General features: G+C 44.0%; 1 protein-coding gene across 4 annotated transcripts; it reads right to left on the reverse strand.

The window, feature by feature from the left end:
* Nucleotides 1-4,639: 4,639 nt before the first annotated feature.
* Nucleotides 4,640-24,084, reverse strand: DCUN1D3 (defective in cullin neddylation 1 domain containing 3). 4 transcript variants are annotated; one of them, XM_040591492.1, is made up of 4 exons: nucleotides 23,997-24,084; nucleotides 13,684-13,759; nucleotides 8,364-8,896; nucleotides 4,640-6,371 (listed from the first exon to the last, which is right to left on the reverse strand). In XM_040591492.1, exons 3-4 carry the CDS (start codon nucleotides 8,792-8,794, stop codon nucleotides 5,888-5,890), a joined length of 915 nt encoding a protein of 304 aa, XP_040447426.1. In that variant the 5' UTR covers nucleotides 8,795-8,896; nucleotides 13,684-13,759; nucleotides 23,997-24,084; the 3' UTR covers nucleotides 4,640-5,887. The 4 variants fall into 4 exon arrangements, with proteins under 4 accessions (XP_040447426.1, XP_040447427.1, XP_040447428.1 ...); XM_040591493.1 differs by lacking the exon at nucleotides 23,997-24,084 and adding an exon at nucleotides 23,347-23,430; XM_040591494.1 differs by lacking the exon at nucleotides 23,997-24,084 and adding an exon at nucleotides 14,280-14,372.
* Between the last annotated feature and the right edge of the window lie 21 nt (nucleotides 24,085-24,105).

The following is a 24,105-nucleotide window of genomic DNA, read 5'->3' on the forward strand; positions in this document are numbered from 1 at the left end:
CTCATGGGCCCAGAGAAGAGCAAGAGTCAGCAGTTGTAACTGCATAAAATGGCAACATTCAAGTAAACACACTGGTTCAGCAGTAGGCAACCTTTAGACCAAATATAATTTACAGGGGGTGGGGTGGGGGTGGGGGATGGGGACAGGGACAGGACAGGACCCACTTTACAGCAAGAACATTGGAGACAGAATGGTTTTTTCTGTCTGTGTGTGAAATGACATTTTATCCAGAAAGGGCTTATCTGAAGAGTGCAATTACACAAAGACAGAAGCTTTTTAAAAATAATAATAAAAAAATATTGTATAACTTCCAGAACCTGTTGGATTTTAAAACTTAACTACAGAAAGACTGAGGATTGCAAGAGTAGCGAGGAACCGCTGTAACGTCAGTGATTTAAGGCAAGCTGTCAGCAGGGCCAGCACGCACGTCCACCTTCCTTTTACCTATTGTCTCACACGCGTGCCCCCTGCTCTCTCCAAACGCGCCCGTGCAGATAGTGCAAGAGGTCACACCCCAAAAGCAGCCCTCAAACTGGAAGAAGAATCTTATAGCAACAGTTGCTACAGCACAGCATCTATTTGGGATCTGCAGTGACAGTAACTGTGTTGTAGTTTTCTTTGGGGGAGGAACACAAGGGACACAGATGTGTTGCATAAAAGAGACACCACCCAAATGCACTAAGGAACACGTGTGAGCACTGCAGCCACTCTGGCATCTCCAATACACTTGAGGACACTCCAGCTTTACTCAGGCATAAAGGTTTTATCCTAAGCGAGACTCTGGCCTCAGGGAGGAAAAGGATGCTCGTAGCCTTTCCACTTTTGCAGCTCTCATCTTTGCTGGGTGTTTCAGGTCCAGTCCAACATGGAACAAAATGCAGTATTTTTAATCAGAAGAAAAATACACTCCATGGCACTGCATCATGTGGGTTCCTAAAGTTTTTCAAGGGCAAATGAAAAGGCTGATGGCTCCCTCTTGGGGAGCAGCTGCTCCATCTTCAATTTATTGTCAGTACAGGGAGCCTGACCAGGGAAGAAAATGCGTGATGGTGAAAGCCCGAGCCACGTGCACCGTAGCTCCAGTCGGTCACTCTATTGCACTCCAAAACCAGCACCCAGGAGGACCAACACTTGTTTGCAGCTTGACTTGGCTCCCTTTAGAAGGGTTCATTACATGCATATTAAAAGCAGTATACCAAAAAGTATGGCAAATAGATAATACTTAAGTTGGGTCAATTAGGAAAAAAAAAAAAAAAAAAGAAAGAAAAGATTATTCATCCGGGCATGAGATCCTGGGAGAAAAGGATGGTAACCTTAAACTATTCAAGTCTGAGAACAAGAGGTAGAGATACCTATGTACTTCATGGTGAAGGAGTTACAGCCTTCTGTCTTACAATCTCATGTATTTCACTTTAGTTGACAACATAAAACCAGAGATTCAGTCTTCAATAGTCCAGAGAGAAAATTTTAACACTGGTGGTTCTGTTTGCACACAACAAAATTTAAGCAGACACTTAGCTTTCAATACATATTTGAAAAAATATTTATGTTTTGCTGTATATTGAAACACCAGCCTAAAGAATTTTTGAGTTTCAGGTTAAGCATCTTCCTTTTTGATATGAAAGGCTAAATTCACATGCACACATATCGAGCAGAGTGAGCTCAGGGGAAGAACCGGGTGCCCAGTTTACTGAGGATCTTCTAAAAAAGGATCACGCTGCAGAACACAAGGCTGCAAGACCCAGAAGCTCACAATGACCATTATTTTCCAATCTGGGAATGATGTAACCTCAGCCAACAAATTACATCATGACTGAGGTGGCTATTAACTACCACGGTATTTCTTTAACTTTGCTGGGCTTTTTTTGGAAACAAGGCTTAGAACTGTAAGGAAGATACCTATGTTGACAGTGTCATGAAAATACGAAGGTCACTAGTCAATGCACGACTATGTCTGGGAACCACAAGTGACAGGCTAGTCCTGGCACCCATGGGTTCTTCAGGCTCCAACAGACACGCAAGGAGTAAAATAAAAGTCACAAAGGCAAAGCTGCTGCTGCCCCCGGCATGCTGAGCCCCGCACCTGACAGCCCCCCTGCCCGCAGGAAGAGGCGCCGAGTCTATTACCGACCAACCTGGAGCCACTCACCCACCAGCAGAGCGCGGTGAACTTGCTCCATGCTCTTAAACACGCTTGGCTGAAAAGCTGTAGTGGTTCAGAGGGTGATTCACGAGTAGATCAGTCGTGCCAGCCCAGGGAAGCTGGCACTCAGCAGACCGAACTGCCACAGCTTCAGCTGTCTGATTTTCTGCCTCCTGCCACACCTTCATTTATTTTTCCTGTGGTTCTTTCATTACAATTGCACAGCATTAAAAAGCTATAATTCTCCATATAGAATAGCACCAGCAGCAAGTAAACTCACAATTCAGCATTCAATTTCAATTAATTTCCTCAGTCGTGTTTTATGGTCAGCATCTTTCAAATCTTTACTTGAATCAATATATAGTCTTTGACCTCAGAAATGCACCCACACAAGTAGAAATTAGCACAACTGAGCCTCCAGCTGATCTGGGAGCCAAATTTTAAAGGTGTTGCAAACTATAATATGGTGCAGGTGGTCAGTGTTTTATTACTAGGGACTGAAGTTTACAGGAGTTGTATTTCTTTGCATATAAAGGAAGGCAACAAAATGCCACAGAGTGTGGATGTCTGACCAGTTTTCCAGTATATTACTATACCTATATATAGTTATTTATCCCAAGTTGCAGCAGAATCACTACATGCATACTCTAATTAAAAAAGAACTGAAATAGTTGCAATGGTTTCAAGGATTTCATTAGCATCACTGCTCACTACAGTCCTGGGCCCTACACAATAAAAATTTAAATGATATAAAAATGAAGAGTGAACGTATTTGGCGTGTTCCACAGATATTCACAGTTTAACCATTACACAAGCATATTTTCAGAGGCTCCAATATTGTGAAAAGACTTCTAAGAAACACGTACAACCCCCCACTCCCACGCAGGTACACCAGCATTACAGTCTATCCTTGCTTAGGACCATAAAATCCTCAGGGAATCCAAGGGAAGGTTGGACACCCACTCTCACTTTCAGCACTGCCAAAGAACCGCACCTTTGGCTCCTGGTTTCAGGTGCTTAAGACTGACACAGGTCTGGTTTGCGTTCTGTAAATGGTCATTAAAACCCTGAAGTTAGGCTAAAAATAAACGGTACTTCGCTAGATAGATCGTTTGGCTGTTTTTGCAAGTATTCTACTCAACGGGTGGAGTTGCGCCTGCTGGGCTGAAAGCAGGGCTGCTCCCTTACACCGAACGGACGGGACCGAAGCCACTGAGAACGGTCTGTCCTTTCCCCAGCAGGAAACAAGATCTTCCCTTCCTGTGTGTTCACCACCACCGTCTTTAAAAAGCAGCTGTATTACATTTGAAACACTAAGATGGCTAAGCCTTGGTGTGCTACAAACTGCTTTCCTTACTGCCGTCCACATTCAGACCACAAGATAAACACATCCCTCACAGAGGTCTGTCCCCCGCCTCTGGAGCTGCAGTTCAGCACACACACAGCAGCCACCCCCACGATTCTGTGTGCGTTCGAATAGTTAGGTTTTATACTCTGGACATTTAAAAAAAATAATAAAAGTGATGAACAAAGCATTTAAGAGCTGAATGAGTAGTCTCAAACTTGTAAATACAGTCTTCATTTACTATCAAACCAGTCTCCATTTGGAACTTTTGCTAACAAAGCAGCCTCTGTTCGGGAAAATTTTTTTCCCCTTTTTTTAAAATAACGGCATCAGCAAAGTCTCGCCATAAATTCAATCATACCAGCACCAGTGACTCTGCCTGCTTCGCTCACCGGATCAGAATAAGGTTTTGCTGCCAAACCGCGCTCACGCTACAATAGCTCGGAAGGTTACAGCAGCAAGGACAACGTTTTGGGGATATTCACCTCCAACGCACAGGTTCAGGGCTCCCCTCCCACAAAGGGACAGGCTCAGCTGCATCTAGAACAGCTACATTTGTTCTCCACAGCTTAACATGCCTCCCAGCGAGAGCGTGCAGAAGCAGCATGGACCAAACTCTCCTTTTATTAGATGAAAGAGATGCTATCTGTGGCTTGTGGGTTTGCTTCGAAACAGTTTTCAATACCCACATTCTGTTAGTGATTGATGATCTCAGACCCCAGCTATTGCATAGGCTGCACACCAGCAAAGCCAGTGACAGGATTCAGGCAGATCCTCCTCCTCCTCTCCCTGCTAACCCCTCTGGGGCACAGCAGCTGTGCAAAGCATGCCATTCTGGAACCAGTGACAAGCTCGCTGCTTAAAATCTGCTTCCCCTTTAGCTTTAAAACCCTCGTATCACAAAAGCCATTACATGCTATGGATGACTGTTCAGGTTTGGTTTGGTTGGTTTTTAAATTGAAGCCGTTTTACGATCCTGAAATGCAGCTCTGAAAATAAAAGGTGTGCAATGGAAATGTATCAAATTCATTAAGCCAGTACTTAGCTCTATAGAAAGCCTTGGCAATCATCCCTTTTACCAAAAGGTGTAAAAAAGTTGACATACTAAAATTAAAAAAGGTAGCATCAATAACCAAAAGTTTCAACCAGTGTTAATAAAACTCCCTTTAAGTCACAACAGTTTCAACAGGCAAATAGTCCCAATACAGGCATTGTAAAATAATAAATTGACTCCTATCCAAATATTATCAAATCAGTCTAAAAATGACTCATCTACACTGTTGTCATTAAGAACACATTAAGAATTCATTTTGTCATCAGATGCAGATATTGTCACTCCAGCAAGTGTGGAGTATTAACTGCGATTCAGCAATTAAACATAGGTTTTAAAAAACTGGTTCGTCAATATTAATGCAAAAGATAGTTCCTTACATAGAAGTACTGTGCTTGCCAGACAAGTAAGATAATACTTCAGGTATAAATCAAACAAAGCAGAATTATACCACAGTTTTCCTTGAAGACTTAGGGTTTGTGTGTTGCTTCTGTCAATGTTTAGCAAACTAAAGAAGCAGAACCTTTGGTTCTTTTAGTCAAGTAAAAATATTCTCATGTAACCACAAAAATACAACTTCCAGAGAAAATGGAAGTCCATCAAGAAGTCCACTTTCAATAAAACTGAGGTAGTACTGCTCTTTTATTACATGATGTGTAAGAGATTTAGATACAAATCGTCATCTACCACTCAGTTGACTGACAGGTACAGTAATTTTATAAAACAATCCCAACATTAAGTTTGAAACTCCAAAAAAAAGGAATGATCTGGACTCATTCGCTAAGAGTTAGCTTAAAATGGGAATTAGCTGTATTACAAAAAAGCTGTCGCTTATGTTGGTTTTTAGAGCCTTATTTCCAGGGGATTAATGCATTTATAGTTAACACTGCTGTTCATCTTGGTATAAAACCTTAAAATTATTACAGCCTAAAATTTCAACAATGTAAACAGCACTACACACAGTACAGACCTGCCCTGACAGATGTAGTATGAAAAAACTTAATCTGGCACTGTATAATTTAGCAATGTTAATTTAACCTAACTAAAAAGATCTACATTGTGCAAGAAATATCAGACTTACTTATACTAATCTGAAGTCTTAAAAAAAACCCCCATAAAACGCTTAACTTGTAGCCAGGGTCAAATATTTCAGGGCAAGAGTAAAAGGAATAACCAAAATTAAGAAAGTGCCTAAAACATGATACAGCATTTTAGAGCCCTTTCAAAGACAAGGCAGAAAAAGGTGTAAAGTAGAAAAATCTGGAGCCTCGGTAATTTCCAGAAACATCCAGAGTTTACATTTCATGAAGGGCAACAGGTCACTTTCGTCACTGCCGCTTCGCCGCCGCTAAGTCTGTTCCTCCGCACACAGGCCCTCTGTGTCCGAAGACGAAATACATTTGGTTTCCTCCTCCTTTTTCCTTCGCTCCATTTCCCACTCCACAAAGGTATCGAAGAGACTCGGCCAGGCCTCGTCCTCGCTGTAGTTGCTAAGGTCTGGTCCAATCACCTGAGTAAAATTTAGAAACATGTTCCACGTGTCCCGGGAGATTCCCTTGATTCCTGAGGGGTTCTCAATTAGGAAGTGCAACCACTGGTCCAAAATGGGGGGCTTGTTTTGGGTGAAGACTAATTTCCATAGGGCAATGGCTATTTCCCGATGTAGCGACCTCTGTCCTTCTTCAGAGTCTAGGCCAAACTGGAAGGTGAAACGATAGAGATCCTTGAATTTATCTTCCTGCTTGGCTTCGTTTAAGAGGCTGGGGAACCTTGCACAAATGCCATCAATGCTGTCTGCATTTATTGCTTTGCAGCCTTCGAAAAACTCCTTCCTATTGAGCAAGAGAAGAGAAATTAGCGAGAGCGCTTTGCACCAACCTTGCGTGCTGAACGCTTCCCACCTCCGTTCAGCTACATCAAACCAGAAGAGGGTTATCTGGACAAGACAATCGTGCCCCCAGCCCAGGTGGCACGATTTTGGCATCAGGAGCTACTGGAAAGAGAGTTCCCAGCAGTTCCTTGTGGCCTGGGGAACCACACACCGCCCTCGGACCTGCCGGGGCACCATTAGCATTTGCAAGATTTTTCTGTCTGGTGCTCTGACTACTTGATACTATCACATCCAGTGCCTTTCACATTAAAAAGTGAATAACATTTACCACAGAAGAAATGCCACATCTTTGAAAACACCACATTTATGCGCTGAAGCGCCATATATAAACCAGCTTGATTCGGTATTGCCCGTGTCTAAACGCCCATGCTCCGGATGAGCTGTTCTCACGGGACAGGGCAGCTCACTGGTGGCTTTCCTGTGGTTTTTGGTTGCTCTTCCAGCCTGCAAAATCAAAAGGGTGCCAACAGCGACGGTCAGCAAGGCACCTGCTGAAAAAGCGGAAGAGCGCGGCATCGCACGACAGAGGCGACAGTGCAGTGTATAAACACTGCCTGAAGCACCCGTACTATGCTAATTAGCCTACTATGCTAATTAGCCTACAAGTGATCTGGCCGAGCGGGTAGATGGTGAGCTCTGATTTCCCTCACGCTCATGAGCAAGTGCGGTAGCTGGCGAACACGATGCAAAGCCAGCAGGCTGACACGGGACAGGCTGGAGGGAAGGCAGGAGACGGGGCAGCGCTCAGGAGAACTGAAGACCACGTCGCTCTCCTTGATGGAAGAAGTCGATCAGCACCGGTATCATGGAGTGTGCCCTTAAACAAAGGTCACCTCTCACCAATAGATTTGTCCTCTCCAAGAAAATCAAAAATGACATCAATAAAGCTCATGGTGTTTGTGCAGCGACACTACTTGCAATTTCTTTACCACGTTAGCAAATACCTGTGCCATCAGCCTCCAGTAAATCCACCTTTGCATTCCAGAGTAACTCATTCATTTGACACACACTCACATCCGCAAAGGCTCTGAAGATGCTGGAAAAGCCGTGTTCAGTGCACAGCTGAAGCTTGGTTCAAGGCTCAGCACACCGACGTGATTTTGGAAGTTATAAGCCCAGTGAAAATAAACAGCATTACTCAAACCAATCTAGACAGACCCCAAAAAATTAGAAGATCATTCTCTCTTAGCAAGCCCCTGTCGGAAGTCTTTCCTTGCCCTTACCTGGACATTGATAATCAAGCTGCGGGAGGCTGTTCTAGTCTTGGGTTTGGTTTGAGGTTTGGTTTTTTCCTGTTAAGTTTTAGCCATTCTGTTGTTTCCTGTAGCATCAAGCACGCTACAAGCCTGCTGCCTGACCCACTTGTCCAGAAGAAGAGACAGAACTTTAAATACCAATCATTTGTCAGCCAGTATGAAACAGGTACCAGTGTCAAAACCCTCACATTTCCTTCCCCCGCTATGCTTGAAAAGGATCACTCTTGGAAAAAGACATTAAGTGTAGCTCCGATTGGGCAGGAGTGTTTTTTCCACACAATGATAACAGTTGGCAGCAATTACTAAGGAATTTCACATTACTTTAAAGCAAAAAAATTAATTCCAGTGTCCAATCTCATCACCAAGATAATGCTGGGTACAGTAAAACTGCTTTTGGCAAATTAAGAATAAATTAATGTCTACAGAATCTCCCTACACTGTTCATCATTAGCCGCATAAGGTCCAAAAAAAATATTTTTGATTCTGAAACCCACTGTGAGGGGAAGGGGAAAGAAGAATACCGAGCTTACCTTCTGCAGTGGGAGGAACTAATCTGACCAAAAGGCAAGTGTTAGAAGAAATAAGTAAGTAAAGCTAACGAGGCTGTTTCTCCAACATACAGATGACAGGATATACTTTAACATATGAAAATAATTACAAGTTCTGCAAGAACTAACCTTGTAAATTTGCACATGGTAGCAGCCTGGAATTTCCAAGCCAAAACTAGCACTTTAAATTCAGTGGGATCAACACAGAGGTCATTGCAAAATCGTTCCATTCCTTCTTCCAGTATGGCATCTTCCCGTTCATCCTTATACCTCCTAAATAACTCCCCAATCCTTTGGAGCGAAGATTCTTCTGCACTGGAAACAGAGTCCTTCTTTGTGTCTCCAGAAAACGTTGGAGGCTGACTAGACTCTACAGCAGTGTCCGTTTTCTTTGTCCCATTCACGAGTATATCTCCTGAAGACTTCCCGCAAGCGGAACCATGGTCGTCTTTGTGAACTGCGCTTCTCTTACTATGCGACTTGCTGCCGGATTCCCTTTCCCCATTTTTGCTGCCAAGGGTAGAAGAAGGATTCTTGCACTTCGTGACACACTGGCCCATGATGTTGCAAGCCCAGCTTCTAGAGCAGTCCCCTCACCGTCAGACACCCTCGCAGCTGCTCTTCAACACATCTCACCATGCCATTAGCGGCAGTCAACTAACCTGAAAAACAGTTTCAGAGTCAATCACCGTTTCTCCACAAAGAATATTGTAAGTATTAAATGCGGGATTACGTTTGCCAGTAAGAGACCGACTTCAGGATATTTAAGTTTTGCGTACTGAAAAGGAGCAGTGTACAGAAGGTTGGCATATGCCATAAATTTCAGGCAATTTCAGGCTGTTTTACCTAGAAATCAATGCAGCTTACTCACTGGCTGCAGTATACTAACGGGTCCTCATAAAGGAAATTCCTAAAATTCTTACTGTAACATAGGTTACAAAGAGGTTGATTCATGTACGGGCTTCATCAAGACAGACTACTCTAACCCAGAAGTATTTTAAAGGAAATGGTTTTTAAAACTATACCCACACTTTATATATAGAAAATAAAACACTGAAACAAAGCAGTGGTGGGACGGGGACACTGCTGGGACAACCTGGCAGAGACTCCAGCATTAGATGTAGACTGGACCTTCAGCAAATGGGCAAAAGGGGGTTGGGTTTTTTTTTGTTTTCTTTTCTTTTTGCTGGGGGCGGAGGGGGCTGCTGGGTTTTTTAAATGGAGTTTGGAACCTAGATTTTTGTTCTTAAAACAGAGTGTGTTTGTGGAAGGAGGGCAACAGTCACTTTTCATGCAAGATGGTGTTTAGGAATTATTCATTGTTTCAAGTGGGCTCCTCCCTTCAGGTAACGAGACAGAGGGAGGGGGCCTTTTTAATGAAACTTTTTCAGACAGACACACATGCACATAAGATGTAGTAATTCTAGTGCAGTTTAAAAAAAAATAATCAAAATTAAAGTGCCAAAATGATTTCATCACACTTTGTTTTCATAAATCACAATGTTCAAGCCTTGTACACTTGGAAAAGGTATTTCACTCACAGAAAAGAGTTCTTAAATTTTCCCTATTAAAACCAAACACTCTGACACTATCCTATCAGCACGCAGCCATGCCGTAAACAGTCCATTTCTCAGAAACATCAACTCCAAGAAAGCAATTGCTTATCATATTCCTCCTTTACCCACTTATTTGCATTTCATCTCTGCTGTCAGTTAGGCAAAAGCCTCAAACGTAAAAATTGGGTTTGCCTTCTCTTTTGTTTACTGCTTCCAGGTTACAGAATTAGAACAAGAAAGAAGAGATACAAATTAAAAATGAAGACATGATACAGATGTCATATCAGTTTTTCTGTATTCCTTCTTGCATAAAGCTCTTCTGAGACCAAACCCCTCTTTTTAAGCTGTAAACTAACTTGGAACAGCAGCACCGAGTGCAGATGAATTCTCCAGATATTAGGATTACAAACATAAATCTTCTCTCAGCCATTATACCTGTTTTGGCAAAACAGCACATATACAGTTTCATGAGCAAAAGTAATATTTTTGCCAGTACAACTACAACAGCCAAGATGCTGGTTTCAACTACCTGGCTCCCCTTCCCCTCCCCAATCTCTTAAGCCCACAACCCACAAAACTAACAAAAACCTATTTTTAATCAGCAGAAGGAATAAACATCTGGCAAATCCTTTTGTCAGACTGCTTTAAAGATGAACTTTGTAGCATCATTTTTACAGGCAAGTAAAATACAACTTAATGTATCAAAGCATAATTTCTTATTAATTTGTATTTTAAAGGATTTGTTAAAACATGCATTTCCACATAAATAATACAAAAGACAATTTCACTGCTCCTTAGTACTTCACAGCTCTTTGTGAGCCGCAGAGTACAGCCTGGCACTGGTTCTTGGGCTGCCATGCATCTGAGCAACATCGTCTACTCTACACCAGTCATTTTTTTCATTACACCAAAACAAACAGGATATTATTAGGCAGTGTAAATTGCTGCTTTGTGATTAACTCCCAGATACCAGCCTTCCCTCTCCCCCTGTGCCTGCACTCCCCTAAATTAATCAGAATTCAAACGCTCAATCTATACTAATTCCTGTTCTTCCATCAGTTTCTCAAAATCAGCTAGCACTACTTTGGCTAAGTTTTTCTTTAGAGAGAAGCATACAAGTAAAGGAACCAAACGAAAAAAAAATCCCGAGTAGAAACTAGTATTAGAGTTTAAAGTAAAGTTTAGCTAGTTTATAAAACTTGTTGTTCAAACACATAACAGCAATTATTAGCTGCTGGGGATCCAGAACGGCTTTTCCCTATGGGCAGGTTAAAGAATAGCTGCCTGTTACTGAATGGCACTTCCCTCTGAAGTAGTTGGTAGTACTCCCATCACACACAGCATAACAGACAGAGATTAATCCAACTCACTTTAGGAATCCCAAGTAAAAAAAAAAAAAAAGACAGTTTGCAAATTAACTCACGTCATCTGTCCATAAATTTTCCTAATGGCAGTGATTCATGCTGTCACGTTTCCTAAGCAACGGCTTGTGTTAATGATGTCAACGATCTAATACTGAAGTCTACAAAGTGACATCAGCAGTCTGATGAAACAGACTGGATTTATTGTGGTCATGAAAAGACAGCATTTTGATACACAGAGGGAAGGTCAGCTGGCATTATCAAACACCTGTATGTGAGCAAGTGTCCCAACAGCTGTTTCCGAAAACCACAGTAACTTTAACCCACAGAGTGCGAGTTAACAACGTCCCCCACGGTGTACCCCTCTAACAAACACCTTCTGTACTCCAGCAGACTTGCCTGACAAGGAGCCGAGTGCTGCTCCGCAACAGCCACCGCCTGGGCTCTGCTAGCGCTGCTCTTCCCTGCAGTGCCGGAGTTCCTCCTCCTTCCTCCCTGCCGAGGAGGTTTTTGGAGCACAATCCCACTCGTTATGAACAAACACTAGAAGATACTGAAGTAAAGCTGCTGCAATTCCTCACTTTTCTACTACGTGAAACTTGATGCCACATGCCAGATACTTTGAAGCACACTACCCCAAAAATAGCAAAACCAGCTTGGGGGGAGGAAAAAAAAAAAAAAATTCAGACTGCATCCGCTGGCAGTTTGTGCATGTATCTGGTTTTGTAAGAGAAAAGTCTCTCGGCACTCCATCAGTTACCCTTTTATAAAATGCCTTCACAGAGCTGGATCCTCTTCATTTACTAGTCACCTCCGCTTCCTACGTGACTCAGGTTTCAAGGCATGAAAGGAACAAGAGCCTCGGAAGGAGATAGAAACAAGTGGGAGAACTCAGTCCTTTTGTTAAGAAAGGCTGGAGAGAGGATCCAATTGCAGTATCAGGAGCTGCACTGTGTAATCAGTGTTCAAGGAGCACAAAAAAGCACTCTCAGGAAAGCGAACAGAGCTACTTACTTAACTGTAGAGCAAAGCAAATGTCACGTCTAGGTCATGCCAATTACAGTCAAGTGAGCACAAGGATGTGCAGGGATATTTCTCCCAGCTAGATTGGGAACTACAAGCATAAAGTTCTCGCATACCCAAAGGTTATACTGGATGGGTGGCAAAGCACCAATTCCCAAAAGAATCATTTCCCAAGAGCAAAATTACTGTAACAGGTTTGTACGATGTACCAGCGAGACACAAAAGGCAGCGCTGACCACTAGTTTTGCCATTCTACTAAAAAAGATCAAAATTCAGGGCTAAGGTTGGAATGTGCTCAGTGCTACAGGATGCAGTACTCCCAAAGAAGTCTGATTACTCAGAAAAGTATTGAGCAATAACCTACAGTAAATATGAATCACCAAGATGCCCATGAGGCCATCCTCCACACAGCTGGAACAGCAAAGCAAAGATCGTCAGGGATGTTCTCTGCTCCTTTTGAGAAGGGAGTAAGCAACTGGAAACACAGGAAGACTAGTGCTGGGTGATACAGCCAGCTAAAGGGAAGCCACTCTCTAAGAGCAAAGGATGTGCAGAACCTAATTGCCCAATACATTAAGCAGAAAACTAGGGAATATCGGAAAGACTTTGCTAATGCTTGGTGGGACTTTTTGTTTTGTTTAGAGGGGGTGGGAGGGGGGGGGGGGGGGTTGGTTTTGTTTGGGGTTTTGGGGGGATTTTTGTGCAGATTTTTTTAAGTGCTGTAAGGAAATTATTTTTTTCTCCAGTTTTACCAGACCACGTAACCCAAGATTTAACGGGAGCAAAACAAAGTGACTCAGTAACAATTCTCTGCCATATAAGCACCCCATGGCACAACCGAAACTGGCAGCACTCAAGTGGGGGAGAGCTGGCAGAAGGAGACAAGATGCAAAGGAGATATTTAAGTAACCCTGTATTTTTCTTTAATGACCAGTGTTATTGCAGTAATAGAAATTATTGGATACATCCAGACAATAACAAAACGCAGCCAAGCATTACGCCATTTAATAGTGTAGCATCAGAAGGTATTTACAATGAGTTTTAAAACATTGAAAGTACCAAGAAAAAAGAGGAAAAAAAATCCTCCAGACATTCAAGAACAACTCAAAGACATATTTAGGAAATCTCGTAACAAAAGGGGACACAGCTCAGCCAACCATTAAATCCCTTCCCAAGTAGAAGTTAACTAGCTAAGGCAAAGCTAACATTGCTAAAGCTCAACTAAGCCTCAACTTCTCACAAACCCTTAAGCACAGCCTGTAAGAATTCTACAGAATTTCACTATGCATTATTTACCTTTTAGCAGACTGGGATACATGACTTCTAAACTAGCTGGGGGTAGGTAACAGCATCATGGGTGCCCCCCCTTTTTCCAGCTCTGAACAGATACACACAGCTTTCCACTGGGGAGGCACGAGAGGATCATTGCAACTGCTGAACCAGAAGCAATCGCTGCTCAAACAGTTGATGCTGGGCAAGTGATCGTGTAAGCAAACATCTAATACTTACATAGTTTCAGCTACACAGGGAATCATTCCACTAGCTTCACAGCCTCCTTCAGGTTCCCTGGGTTCCACATGGAACACTGTGAGGCAAAAAACACACAAATCTTTACATTTAGAAGAAACTATGAAAACCATAGAACACACTAAAGCGCTCAGAAGCAACTATGCATTTAATAAAACCCTTCACAGCCCAAATCTATTTGTTGAAAGAGTCATTTTATAAAACTACTTCACTTTTTGACTTATAAAGTAGCATAACACCATTAACTCTTCATTGTCATATAAAGCATAGATCAGGTACGGAATACAACGGACAAGTTCAAATGTTTGTTAGGAGTAAACACACACTTCCGAACACTTTTCTGGCTTTCAGTATGGGAGAGTTAATTCCTCATTTCATGCACTCAGAGCAAAATAGAGGACATGCTACCATTGTCAATGCATGTTAGCTAAGCGGCTGTTTAATCTGTGAATGCCAGACAGCTGCTACCTAGCAAAGCATAATTTGGGTCTAGAAAGTAATTCTCTTTTTTTTCATTCTCTAGCACATTCTTTTCCATGTTTGTTTTCCCATGTTCAGTAGAGCTGGCTCAACTTCACCTCTCAAATTCCCAGCTCTGCTATATAACTACGAGGCTCTGAAGAGATGACAGACAAAGGTATGTCTGGTTTGTGTAGCAACAGCTACAACCACAGCACCTAGTCAACACCTCTGTTTGTATCTGATCTAGGCAAAAAAAAAAAAAAAAAAAAAAAGATAAACAAGAAAGCTCTGGCAAAGCTCCTCTGCTCTACCAACAGAAACATGAAAACATCTTGGTTTTACAGCTCACCCGTAACACACATGGAGCAAAACCATGTCTCCTCTCAACCATTTTTTAGGCATTTACTTTTGAGATGGATAGTCCAAAAAGTCTGCTTCACTTTGGATTTATATCCTCTGCTTCCAAACCTCATCTTCCACACAAACAGCCACCCTTCTGCCCCCCCGACAGCTCTCTCTGCACACGCTCCTGCTGTGCGGGTGTGCAGCCGCGCGTATGGCAGCAGAGCAGCTCCTGCCTCTCTGCAGTGGAAGTACTAGCTTGGATTTCTTTCTATTTGATCATAGCATCCCATGAGTTTCAAGAATTTAAGAAAATGTAACATCTGGCACTTCTATGTTAATTTCTTCACCCCTCTGCAACCAAGTAATTCTTTTTATAAATCAGGAGGGGAGGAAAGAAGAGAAAGAAGGGAGGCAGGGCACTGTGCAGCCTCATTCCCCTGGGACCCTGCTTAAATAGAGGTGAGGCAACATCTTACACTTCACACGTTCAAAACCATATTCATGCCAACTTTATGCAACAAACTACCTTTCAAAGAGATTTGTATTTCTTTGGAAGAAATCTATGATCCACCAGATCTACGTTTCCAGCTGACTACAGCACATGCTGGAAGCAGACACTTATTTCAAGTTCAAAAGAAGCTGAAGCTGATGGAGTTCAGCCGTATCCAGCAAAAGCCAAACTTTTTCAGGTTGTTTGAAGTAGTTTCCACGTTGGCTGACCTGTACACACACACTGTCTGGAGCCAGAAGCCAGAAATTTTAACATCTGTTAGAACTGCCAGCTACAGCTCTTCCCCCATTCTTACTCCTTTTTATTCTACCGAGTTGCCCGTTTCACCTTTCTTTAATTTTTAATGCAGTAGCAAGTGTAAACTTCTGTGACAACACAATTACAGGATGTGGAATAAAAAGTTAGCATGAGTTAGCAGTTAAAAAAAACAAGCTCTTCAAGTCTGTATTTAAAGACTACCATAGCACAGCAATGTGTTGCGGCTGACTTCATCCTAAATCACACCAGGTGACTGCTGCACCGGTAGAAAGAAGCAGCAACACTTTGATGGCACAGGCTTTAATTCGGTCCTGGGGTCGGGGCTGCCAGGTAGAAGCGGTACGCTACCACCACCCAGCATCGCCCTTGCTGGTGCGGGGGGAGCGCCAGGCTACAGCACCCCAGCACAGCCTGCACCGCTCAGCAGCGATCCCACTCAGCAGCCCACTGGGAAAATAACTAGATGGTGTGCACCCTCAGGATTACGGAGGCGTTTGTTTTGCTCACCTGCCTATTTTTGCACCTGTGCCTGACTTCCCCCTGTGACTTTGGCTCCCCTAAGCACTGGTGCAGAGGATCACGCTGCAGAACGCTCCGTGCCAAAGCTGCTACCACCCTCAACGCTTGTCCTCAGCCGCTCTTCCAGGGGTAAGAGCTGACGGCACTCTCACAAAAGACAACTTTTCTTTGCTTTTCCGTGGGGAACCAGTGAAGAATTAGTGATATCATTTCCCTCTGCAGCAGGAATTGAGAGGATTGACTCAGCTTGTGGAAGAGTTTACCGTGCAGTTAGGAGCTCTATACTACAGCACCAAAGCACTTGGTGTATTAAGTGTTAAAGCATAAAGGAAGCTTCGGTCAGCAAAGCCATCACCTTATGGAAACTGCTTGTTTCAAGTCATAACCTGCCATGAAACTTTCTCAGCAAAAGCACTCTGACTCCAGCACCACGGGCATGTTACGGGCTTTCATCAGCCCAGCAGACACCTCACCACGTCCCTAACCAAGCACTGTGCTAGCACCCATCAGCCACGCAGATCTGCTCCGCACCTCTGCTGCAGAAATACACCTATGCAAAGTTACTTAAGAGGAAGTCTAAAAACAGGAAAGTCCTGCTGCAATTAGTTAAAATGAATTATTAGTTTGTCAGGCTTCCTGTAGTTTAAGCACCTTTCAATGAACTACAGCCAGGTTATGATTTTGGGGGCATCCAGATGGCAACTTTGTCAGTATGTTCCAAATCAGGATAAAAAACTATTTCTGATTAGCCTCACTCTGAGCTTTAGAAACAAACTGGATTTAGAAATCTGTTCAAACTGCATAAAGTTTGTCTCTACAGAATGCACCTGTATCAGAGCAGAAGCTGGTTATACAGATGCACGAAAAGGTACCACGTAGAGTTTTGGCTGCCACTAAATGGCAGTCCATGGGAAAACCAAGCCAGACAACGCGCATGTTGGAAGCCTGAATACTTTCTCAAATGAAATATAGATTTCTTTGAGAAAGACCATACTGGAAAGGCTTAACTAGTTTGGAAGGGAAGACAGGGGCAGGTACAAAAATATCTAATAAAAAATAATTCAAGTAACAATAGATACAGAAATTGCTTCACCAGGTCTACAGTCCACAACGCTGGGCCAGCTCTCAGCGCCAAGAACCAGAGCTGTCACCGATCCTGCTCCTAGAATAAACCCCAGTCACCAAGCAAAAATCTCTTAAACAACTGCACTTTGACACGGTGTGCTGTCACTTCACACCCAGGGCTGGGACATGAGGGGAGATGTTCCCATTCGAGACCCTGGGCAGAAGCAGCCTGCTTTCCTCGCTGTTGAAGGGCACCCTGCTCAGGCCATAGGACACAACACCACATTTCCCCTTCAAACTCCAACAAGTAGCCTTAAGAAAAAATGGAATAGATGTTTCAGATCTGTAGTTCACCAGCGCTGCTAATTATACAAAGTTAGCTTAAGAAAAAATTAATAATGTGAAAAGTTATAGAGAAAGACAGACTAAAGGCACCTTACCACTTCTTCTCATGAAAGACACATTCCTTAAGCAGCTTTTTCAGCAGACACCGATGCGTCATCCTCAAATCCCTCCCTTTCTTTTACACTCTCTAACCACACAATACCTTACTTACTGATTACTTCTCATTGTTTTTCCACTTGGCCCCATTAAAAAGTTTTAAATCCTTTCCTATTATGTGCTTCATTCTATTTTATTAGGTGGGTGGAATGATTTGCTAGGATTATGGTGCTTTCACAGAGCGAACCAAAGTCCAGTTAGCTAAATAGCATATAATCTCAGAAGGTGCCTTCAGGTGCTTCTCTAATGTAAATAAATTAATGAACTAATTCACAGAGCAGCAGTACCTCTTTTGAGAATTCTTTCTAGGCTATGAGCAAGACAACAGGTACAGGGGAAATCATGACAGCCAGACAATGTGGCTGTTCAAGATGATGCCACCAGTTTTCAGTAAAGCTGAAACCAGAACCCCAACCAGATTCCATCTGATTCTCTACCTCGTACATACTTAGACATGAACAAACTCGTTTATTTCACTGCACGTAACACAGCCCTGGATGAGTTTGAATCCATCACCTTCAAAAACCAAAGATTCAGTCACTGAACAATTCATCTCTGTCCACTTATAAAATATCAATCTTCCCCCTCTCCCCCGAGATCCCCTTGTCAAAGGCCCTTCAACTTTCAAGGTCCAGCACTTACAAAAAAAGCAAATAATCATCTAATGAGGGGTTGGTGGGTTTTTTCCCTTTAATGTGCAAATTGTAAAAGAATAACCCTTCTGTATTTTTCCAGGGTACACTGTACCTTTTGCGCAGCATGAGAGACCTTTAGCACCTCTGTGTATTATGAATAATTAAAGTAGCACATGCCAGGGGAAGAACTACTCTGTGCTCAGACACAACAGGTTCACATCTCTACAGCAAAACTGCAGATTATGGGACCAACAGAAACCATGACCCTCAGGTATCTGACACAGATGCATCCTGCTGTAAGCATCTGAAAGTAGCTGTGCTACAAATATTTACCTTACTCCGTCTGTCAGTTCTGTAAATTAATCTATGAAAAACTGCAACTATCCTATAGCCAAACACAAATAACTTTATAAAAAACACCTTGGTCTACAACCTGCTCTGCAACGGAAAAAAAAACATTTAAACTGAGCTAGGTGTGCACAGATTTTCTTTTGCATCAAGTTAGCTAGCAGGCTTCACCTCGAAGCAACCGAAGCACCTTCATCCATTACATTCAGGTAGGAATCACTTGATATCTGTAATAGTAAGATAAGCTTTAGACTAATTGCAATAGGTGAATAATTTTATATTTCTTACTGCTCTCAACAATGAGGAAAACACACCAGTCACATAGGAAAAAAGGAAGTCCTTCCAGCAGCTCTGGTTAACAGTGTCCCATCTCCAGCACAAAGCAGCTGTGGGAACTGTGACCCATCCAGCTGCCTAACAGGGCAGCGAAGGGACAAGTCTAAAGACAAGAGCCAAACCACCTCGTAAGATCACGCGCTCATAAGGAGTTTCCAGAAGGCCTGCCAGCCATCTCAGCAAGTGTAACAGTTTACAGGTTGCCGGCTGTAGGAATCACTCACTCCATGCAGCTGCGTAGGAACTTCCCCACCAGCTGACCACGTAAATACAGGAATCCTATTTATGTACAAAGAATTGCTCTAAGTGAAAGGACTGATGTCTGAAAGTGCTTTAAGAGTGTATGCTTGGATTTCTAAACTGATTGGAGTTTTTAAAACAGAAAATACATAAAGTCATCCGCAGAGACCCTAGTTCTCTTTACTGATTTGAGTCCTGACTTCCCTATTACAGTGAGCAACACTGACACTCCTCACTATACAAAGGATGCTGCAGTATTTGGGTGTTAACTGGATCAATTGCTTCAGAGGAGTTCCTCTGAGTACTTGAGCTTAGGTCATCAGTTACAACAAAGAGCCTCAGCTTTCCTCAAGAAAACTGGTGGCAGCTTCAACTCACACACACATTTAGTTAATGAGTTTTTGCATATCCTGGATTTCACTCGATGTCCTGTGTCTCACAAGAGACATAAGGTGCATACATACCTATCCTCTGCTTCACAACAGATAAATCACTAACTCCAACCACAGGTAACTACTTGAAGCTGGTACACGTCAGACCTTTGGTGCTTCCAGACCACCCATTTATGTGCTGATCCAGAGTACCAGAGACTTTCTGTGCAGACTCATTTGCAATGAAAATATTGAACAGTCAGCATATGACCAAAACCAAGTTTTAGGACATTTGTGTTTGTGAGTCTATTACTAAGCTACACACGCCTCTCAATCACAGGCGTGAAGATGATTCTTCTCTCTCCATTTCAAATTTAATACAAAGGGATAAGACCGACTGCATTAGATGTTTTAAAGGTGCAGAAGGAAAACTTGCATTACACTACAAAATTTCAGAGTAAGAACTAAAATCTGTCACTTTCTGCTACTACGTGGATGCAAAAATAAGACTGGTATTTTTCAGGGGGACATAACCATTTTGGTTAAAAAAAAACAACACTTACATTCACTAAATAGGAAAAGTAAGGCAACAAGTAACTATGACTGTCATACTGTGGCAGTCTGACTTTCTGGGAATAACAAACTGTGACAGAAGGTCAGTAACAGCATTCTCACATTTTGCTAAGTAAGTTTTGTCTTTCACAAAACAGATGTCACAGACAGAACAACATTCATAACTATTCTTTCTGAGACACCAGAAGATTGTACTAGCTCATTCTCTTCACTGGCATCCTGTCTCATCACCTGTGTATGCTTTTGTGGGTTTCTCTACAGCATTTCTACTTCTGTGAAAGAGTTCTTGAATACCTACAGCTAAGTGGTCCCCTAACCATCACTATTCTAGTAGCAAAACATTGCAATTAAATAGCTTTTACCTAAAATCCAGGTTTTCTGCTTCCTTCGAGCTGCAAGTCATCAGACTGGAGAGATGCCCCCCAAGACACATGGATAAAATGGAGACATAACAAGTCTACATGGGTTAGTTCTCAGATTATCTTTTAGGCAAGCTTTGATTCACTTTCTCTTCCCCTGTTTGCTCTCTTCTGATTAACACGGACATCAGAATGTAAAACCATCACCAAACTGTCACACCAAAGCCACATGTGACAAGGAGAACCTCCTTATGTCACCATAAAAGAATACTGGCATTTATGCAAGGGAAGGCAGAGCTCCCCTTGGGTTTGCCAGCCACCACTGGACGGCCAGTTATCGACAGCTGAGCGGGTCCACAAAACCCTCCTGTGAAAGGGTGAAAACAAGGTACAAGCGAACAATGGGAGCACGTCTGCAAGTCTTGGCTTTTTCTGATCACTCCCTGGGAAGGCTTCAACCCAGATCTGTAATTATCTGACTCAAACTAGAGCCAAAAGAAGCTGGTGTGTGCGTGTAGAAAAAATGAGAGATAGCTGACAGTTTCAAAAGACACACTTGAGACAACTTACTATATAGAAAACACCAAGAAAACCAGCACAGACAGTTTAGTTGTGTCATATGTTTACAGGGGGTAAATTGCAGGTGGCTCGTTACCAGAAAGCAACATTTGTCTTGAACATTTGCCATGAAATTACCATTGTTTCAAGTCAAGTTACTATGTCATTACTGCTGAATAACTTTAAGTATACAATTAATCCATGTCACCAATGCAGATAATCTGCAAAACAGCACAGCCATTTAATTTAGTATTTTTACAAGGAGGAAGGGGGAAGAGACAAAAGAAATTATTAGACTTCCAGTAACCAGCAGACAAAGCCTATTAGTCAGAGGCAAATAAGAGGAAAGGAAGCCAGCGAGATAAGATGCAGACCCCTAGGGAGAAGCAGCCAGAGAGAAGGAGCCCAGGCAGGGAATTCTGATGAAGGCTGTTAAGGGGGTTCCCTCTTATCTTCTTGTCACTACCAAGTCCCTCAAGTATTTACAGATTGTTCTTTCAGTCTCCAAGAATTCTGGCTACCAATCTTCAGCTCCTTCTTTATTTTTAAGAATGAGGATGGAAGAAAGGACTGTTTCCAACACCCCATGCCTCTACTTTTACAGTCTCCTAGTCAGAGCACAGCTTTCCTGTTACATTCACTATTACAGACCCATTTGCCTAATGGAACAGTAACATTGTTTCTGCACTTTGAAAGTTCTTACAAACCACCCAACCCCACCACCATGGATTTTATAGTGCTCCAAGGCACTAGATTGTATTTATCAACACTTGCCCAGCACCAATGAAGAAAACGGAGTGCTACAGTGTGCGACAGTTCTGAGCACACCTGTGCATCATTCTCTGCCACGAGGAAATGCAAGTTTAGAAGAGTCACATCTATCCCCCATTCTTCCAGCCACTTTATACTCTCCTGCCCCAATACGAAACACGACATACTGGATTTTCTCCTGTTCCTTAAGCTGAACCAAAGAAAGCAGCAGAACCAGGCCTCTTCCTCATCCACACACAAATTTGTCAGAACAAGTCCCTTTGTCTTAGAAGCCTGTCAAACTGTCTGACAGCCCCTCTTGCTCAATATATACTGCTTTAACTAATGTCAATGACAGTCTTTGGTCAGCTGTTCTTAGTTTTCTCTCAAAGCCACCCGTTCAATTAATCTGATCACCTTTTTTTTAAAATACAATTCATGAGAAATGAAAGCAAGATGTAATTATGAATGAATTTCCAAGATGAACAAATTATAAGAACTACTGACACAAATCAGAATTTGCTATGAACACAACAACGTTAAACTCCAAATTAAAGCAAGAAACCGTGCAGAGAAGGCACCTAGCCCAGCCTTAAAGATCCAGGAGTTGACTACTGATCATATTGCAAGCTATCAGTCTCAAGATGAAAGCAATTTCAAAAGCATCACATCCAGCACTCAAGTAGTATCAAAGCAGTAAGTCTCCCCATTAATAATTTTGTGAAATTTTAAGGATTGTAACCACTCATACCTGCATATAACCTGCTATTACGAAATAATCAGATTTTTAGAAATCATTACAACAGCTGATACTTGCAGCAACTTTGTAAAGCCAGTTGTACTTTGCAAATCTGAACTAATTCAATGCAGATCACAAGGTCTCCTTTTTCTGCTGATAGGCAGAAAATCTTTGCGTTAGACTGCATGCTGCCTTTCATGTAAAGGGCTACGAAGGTTTTCCACAGATGACTAACACACCTGTGTGGGAAAGATTTTAAAGACAGACTACAGAACTGAAAAGAGCATGAAGTCAGACCTCTCTACTTTCACATGAAATCTCAACCAAGGGACTATGTTTCCTTTTCCAAGGATTATCTTTTCCCAGGAAAACACCCAGCGCCGTTCAGATGCACTCGAAAAACAGCAGTACTCCGCCATTCTCGCTCCCCATTGCTAGCCCAAATAAAGCACTAATACCATAGTTACACATTAACTGTTTAACAAAGAGGCTCTCACACAGATAATAAGAGTGTGTTTAGAAGAGATGTCTTTTGATCAACTGTTCTCCCAACAAAAGGGACCAGACCAGGCAGCACAACTGCCACTGCCAGCGAGGCCCGTCTGCAGTTTCCAGAAGGGTAAGGCGGCCCTGTGCTGTGTCTGTGCAGCTACACCCCTTCTTCCCACACACTTAACCGATCACCCCTTTAAATGACGCGTCAGACACTGCCATTTAAAAAAGGGGTTACCAGCTGCGGATCGATGCCGTATTCCGATAACTTGGCATCGGACCGCTCAGTTACCACTGTAACGTTCTGAAGGACAGCATTAGCAGCAGCGTTAACTATTTAAAAGATAATCAATGATTCTTTCCAGCAACCGCAGCACTAATAGGAAAGGCATGTTCTTTCCGCCGGTGCGTGCTGGGAGCACTGGCCGTGCCGGCTGTCCCCATCCCGGGGGGCGGGCGGGGGGGACCCGGGCGGGCTGCAGCCTTCCCGGGAGGGGCAACCGCACCCGGCGCAGGGAGCAGAGCTGGAGCGACAAGGAAAGTGGCTGCGCGGAGGTGGTACGTTCGCATTAGGAGAAGCTACCTGGCAGCAAGCGGCTCTACAGCTCCTGTCTCCGCCTGCGCCCGGCCCCCGGCCAGCACCCACCGCCCGGCCCCCGGGCACAGCGCGGCGCCGGACAAAGCGGCCGGTTCCCCAGCGCGGGGCCGCCCGCAGCCCGGCGGTGTCAGGGGACGCGCTGGGACCCCCAGGCGGCACACGGCAAAATAAAAAATATAAACCGGGCGGCGGCGGCAGCAGCGGGGCTCGGGGCAGGCTCGGCCGCGCTGCCCGCCCCACCGCCCCGCCGGCCTGCGCGGAGCGGCACCGGGCACAGCGCCCGCAGCAGCGCCCGGCACCGGACCGGCGGCACCGGGGCAGGCTCCGGCTCCCGGCCGGGCACGCCGGCACCGTCCCAGCGGCTGCCAGCCCCGGCGGCCGGCCGGGTCTGCGGCTCCCGAGGGGGGCTTCGCCGTGAGGGGGCAGCGGCGGCGGCGCGGGGGTCCCCGGCGCCCAGCCGGCCCTGGCGGGGCTGAGGGGCAGAGCGGCGGCCCCCGCCACCGCCCGGCCTGCCGGCCGGCCGAGCGCCACAGCCCGGACCGGGCCGAGCCCCGCGCCGTTCCCGCCGCCGTCCCCCCGCCCGCGGCGCCCGCAGCCCGGCGCGGACGGGAAGAGACATGGTCCAAATCACTCACCTCCCCGGCTCCCTGCGAGCCTGCCGCCCCCGCCCCGCATCACTTCCGGGGGCGCGCAGTCAGCTGGCGGCGCCGCGCCCTGACGCAGCGGCAGCGTGCCCGACGCCGC

Source organism: Falco naumanni, chromosome 4 (genome assembly GCF_017639655.2).
Source record: "Falco naumanni isolate bFalNau1 chromosome 4, bFalNau1.pat, whole genome shotgun sequence".
Lineage (NCBI taxonomy): Eukaryota > Metazoa > Chordata > Aves > Falconiformes > Falconidae > Falco > Falco naumanni.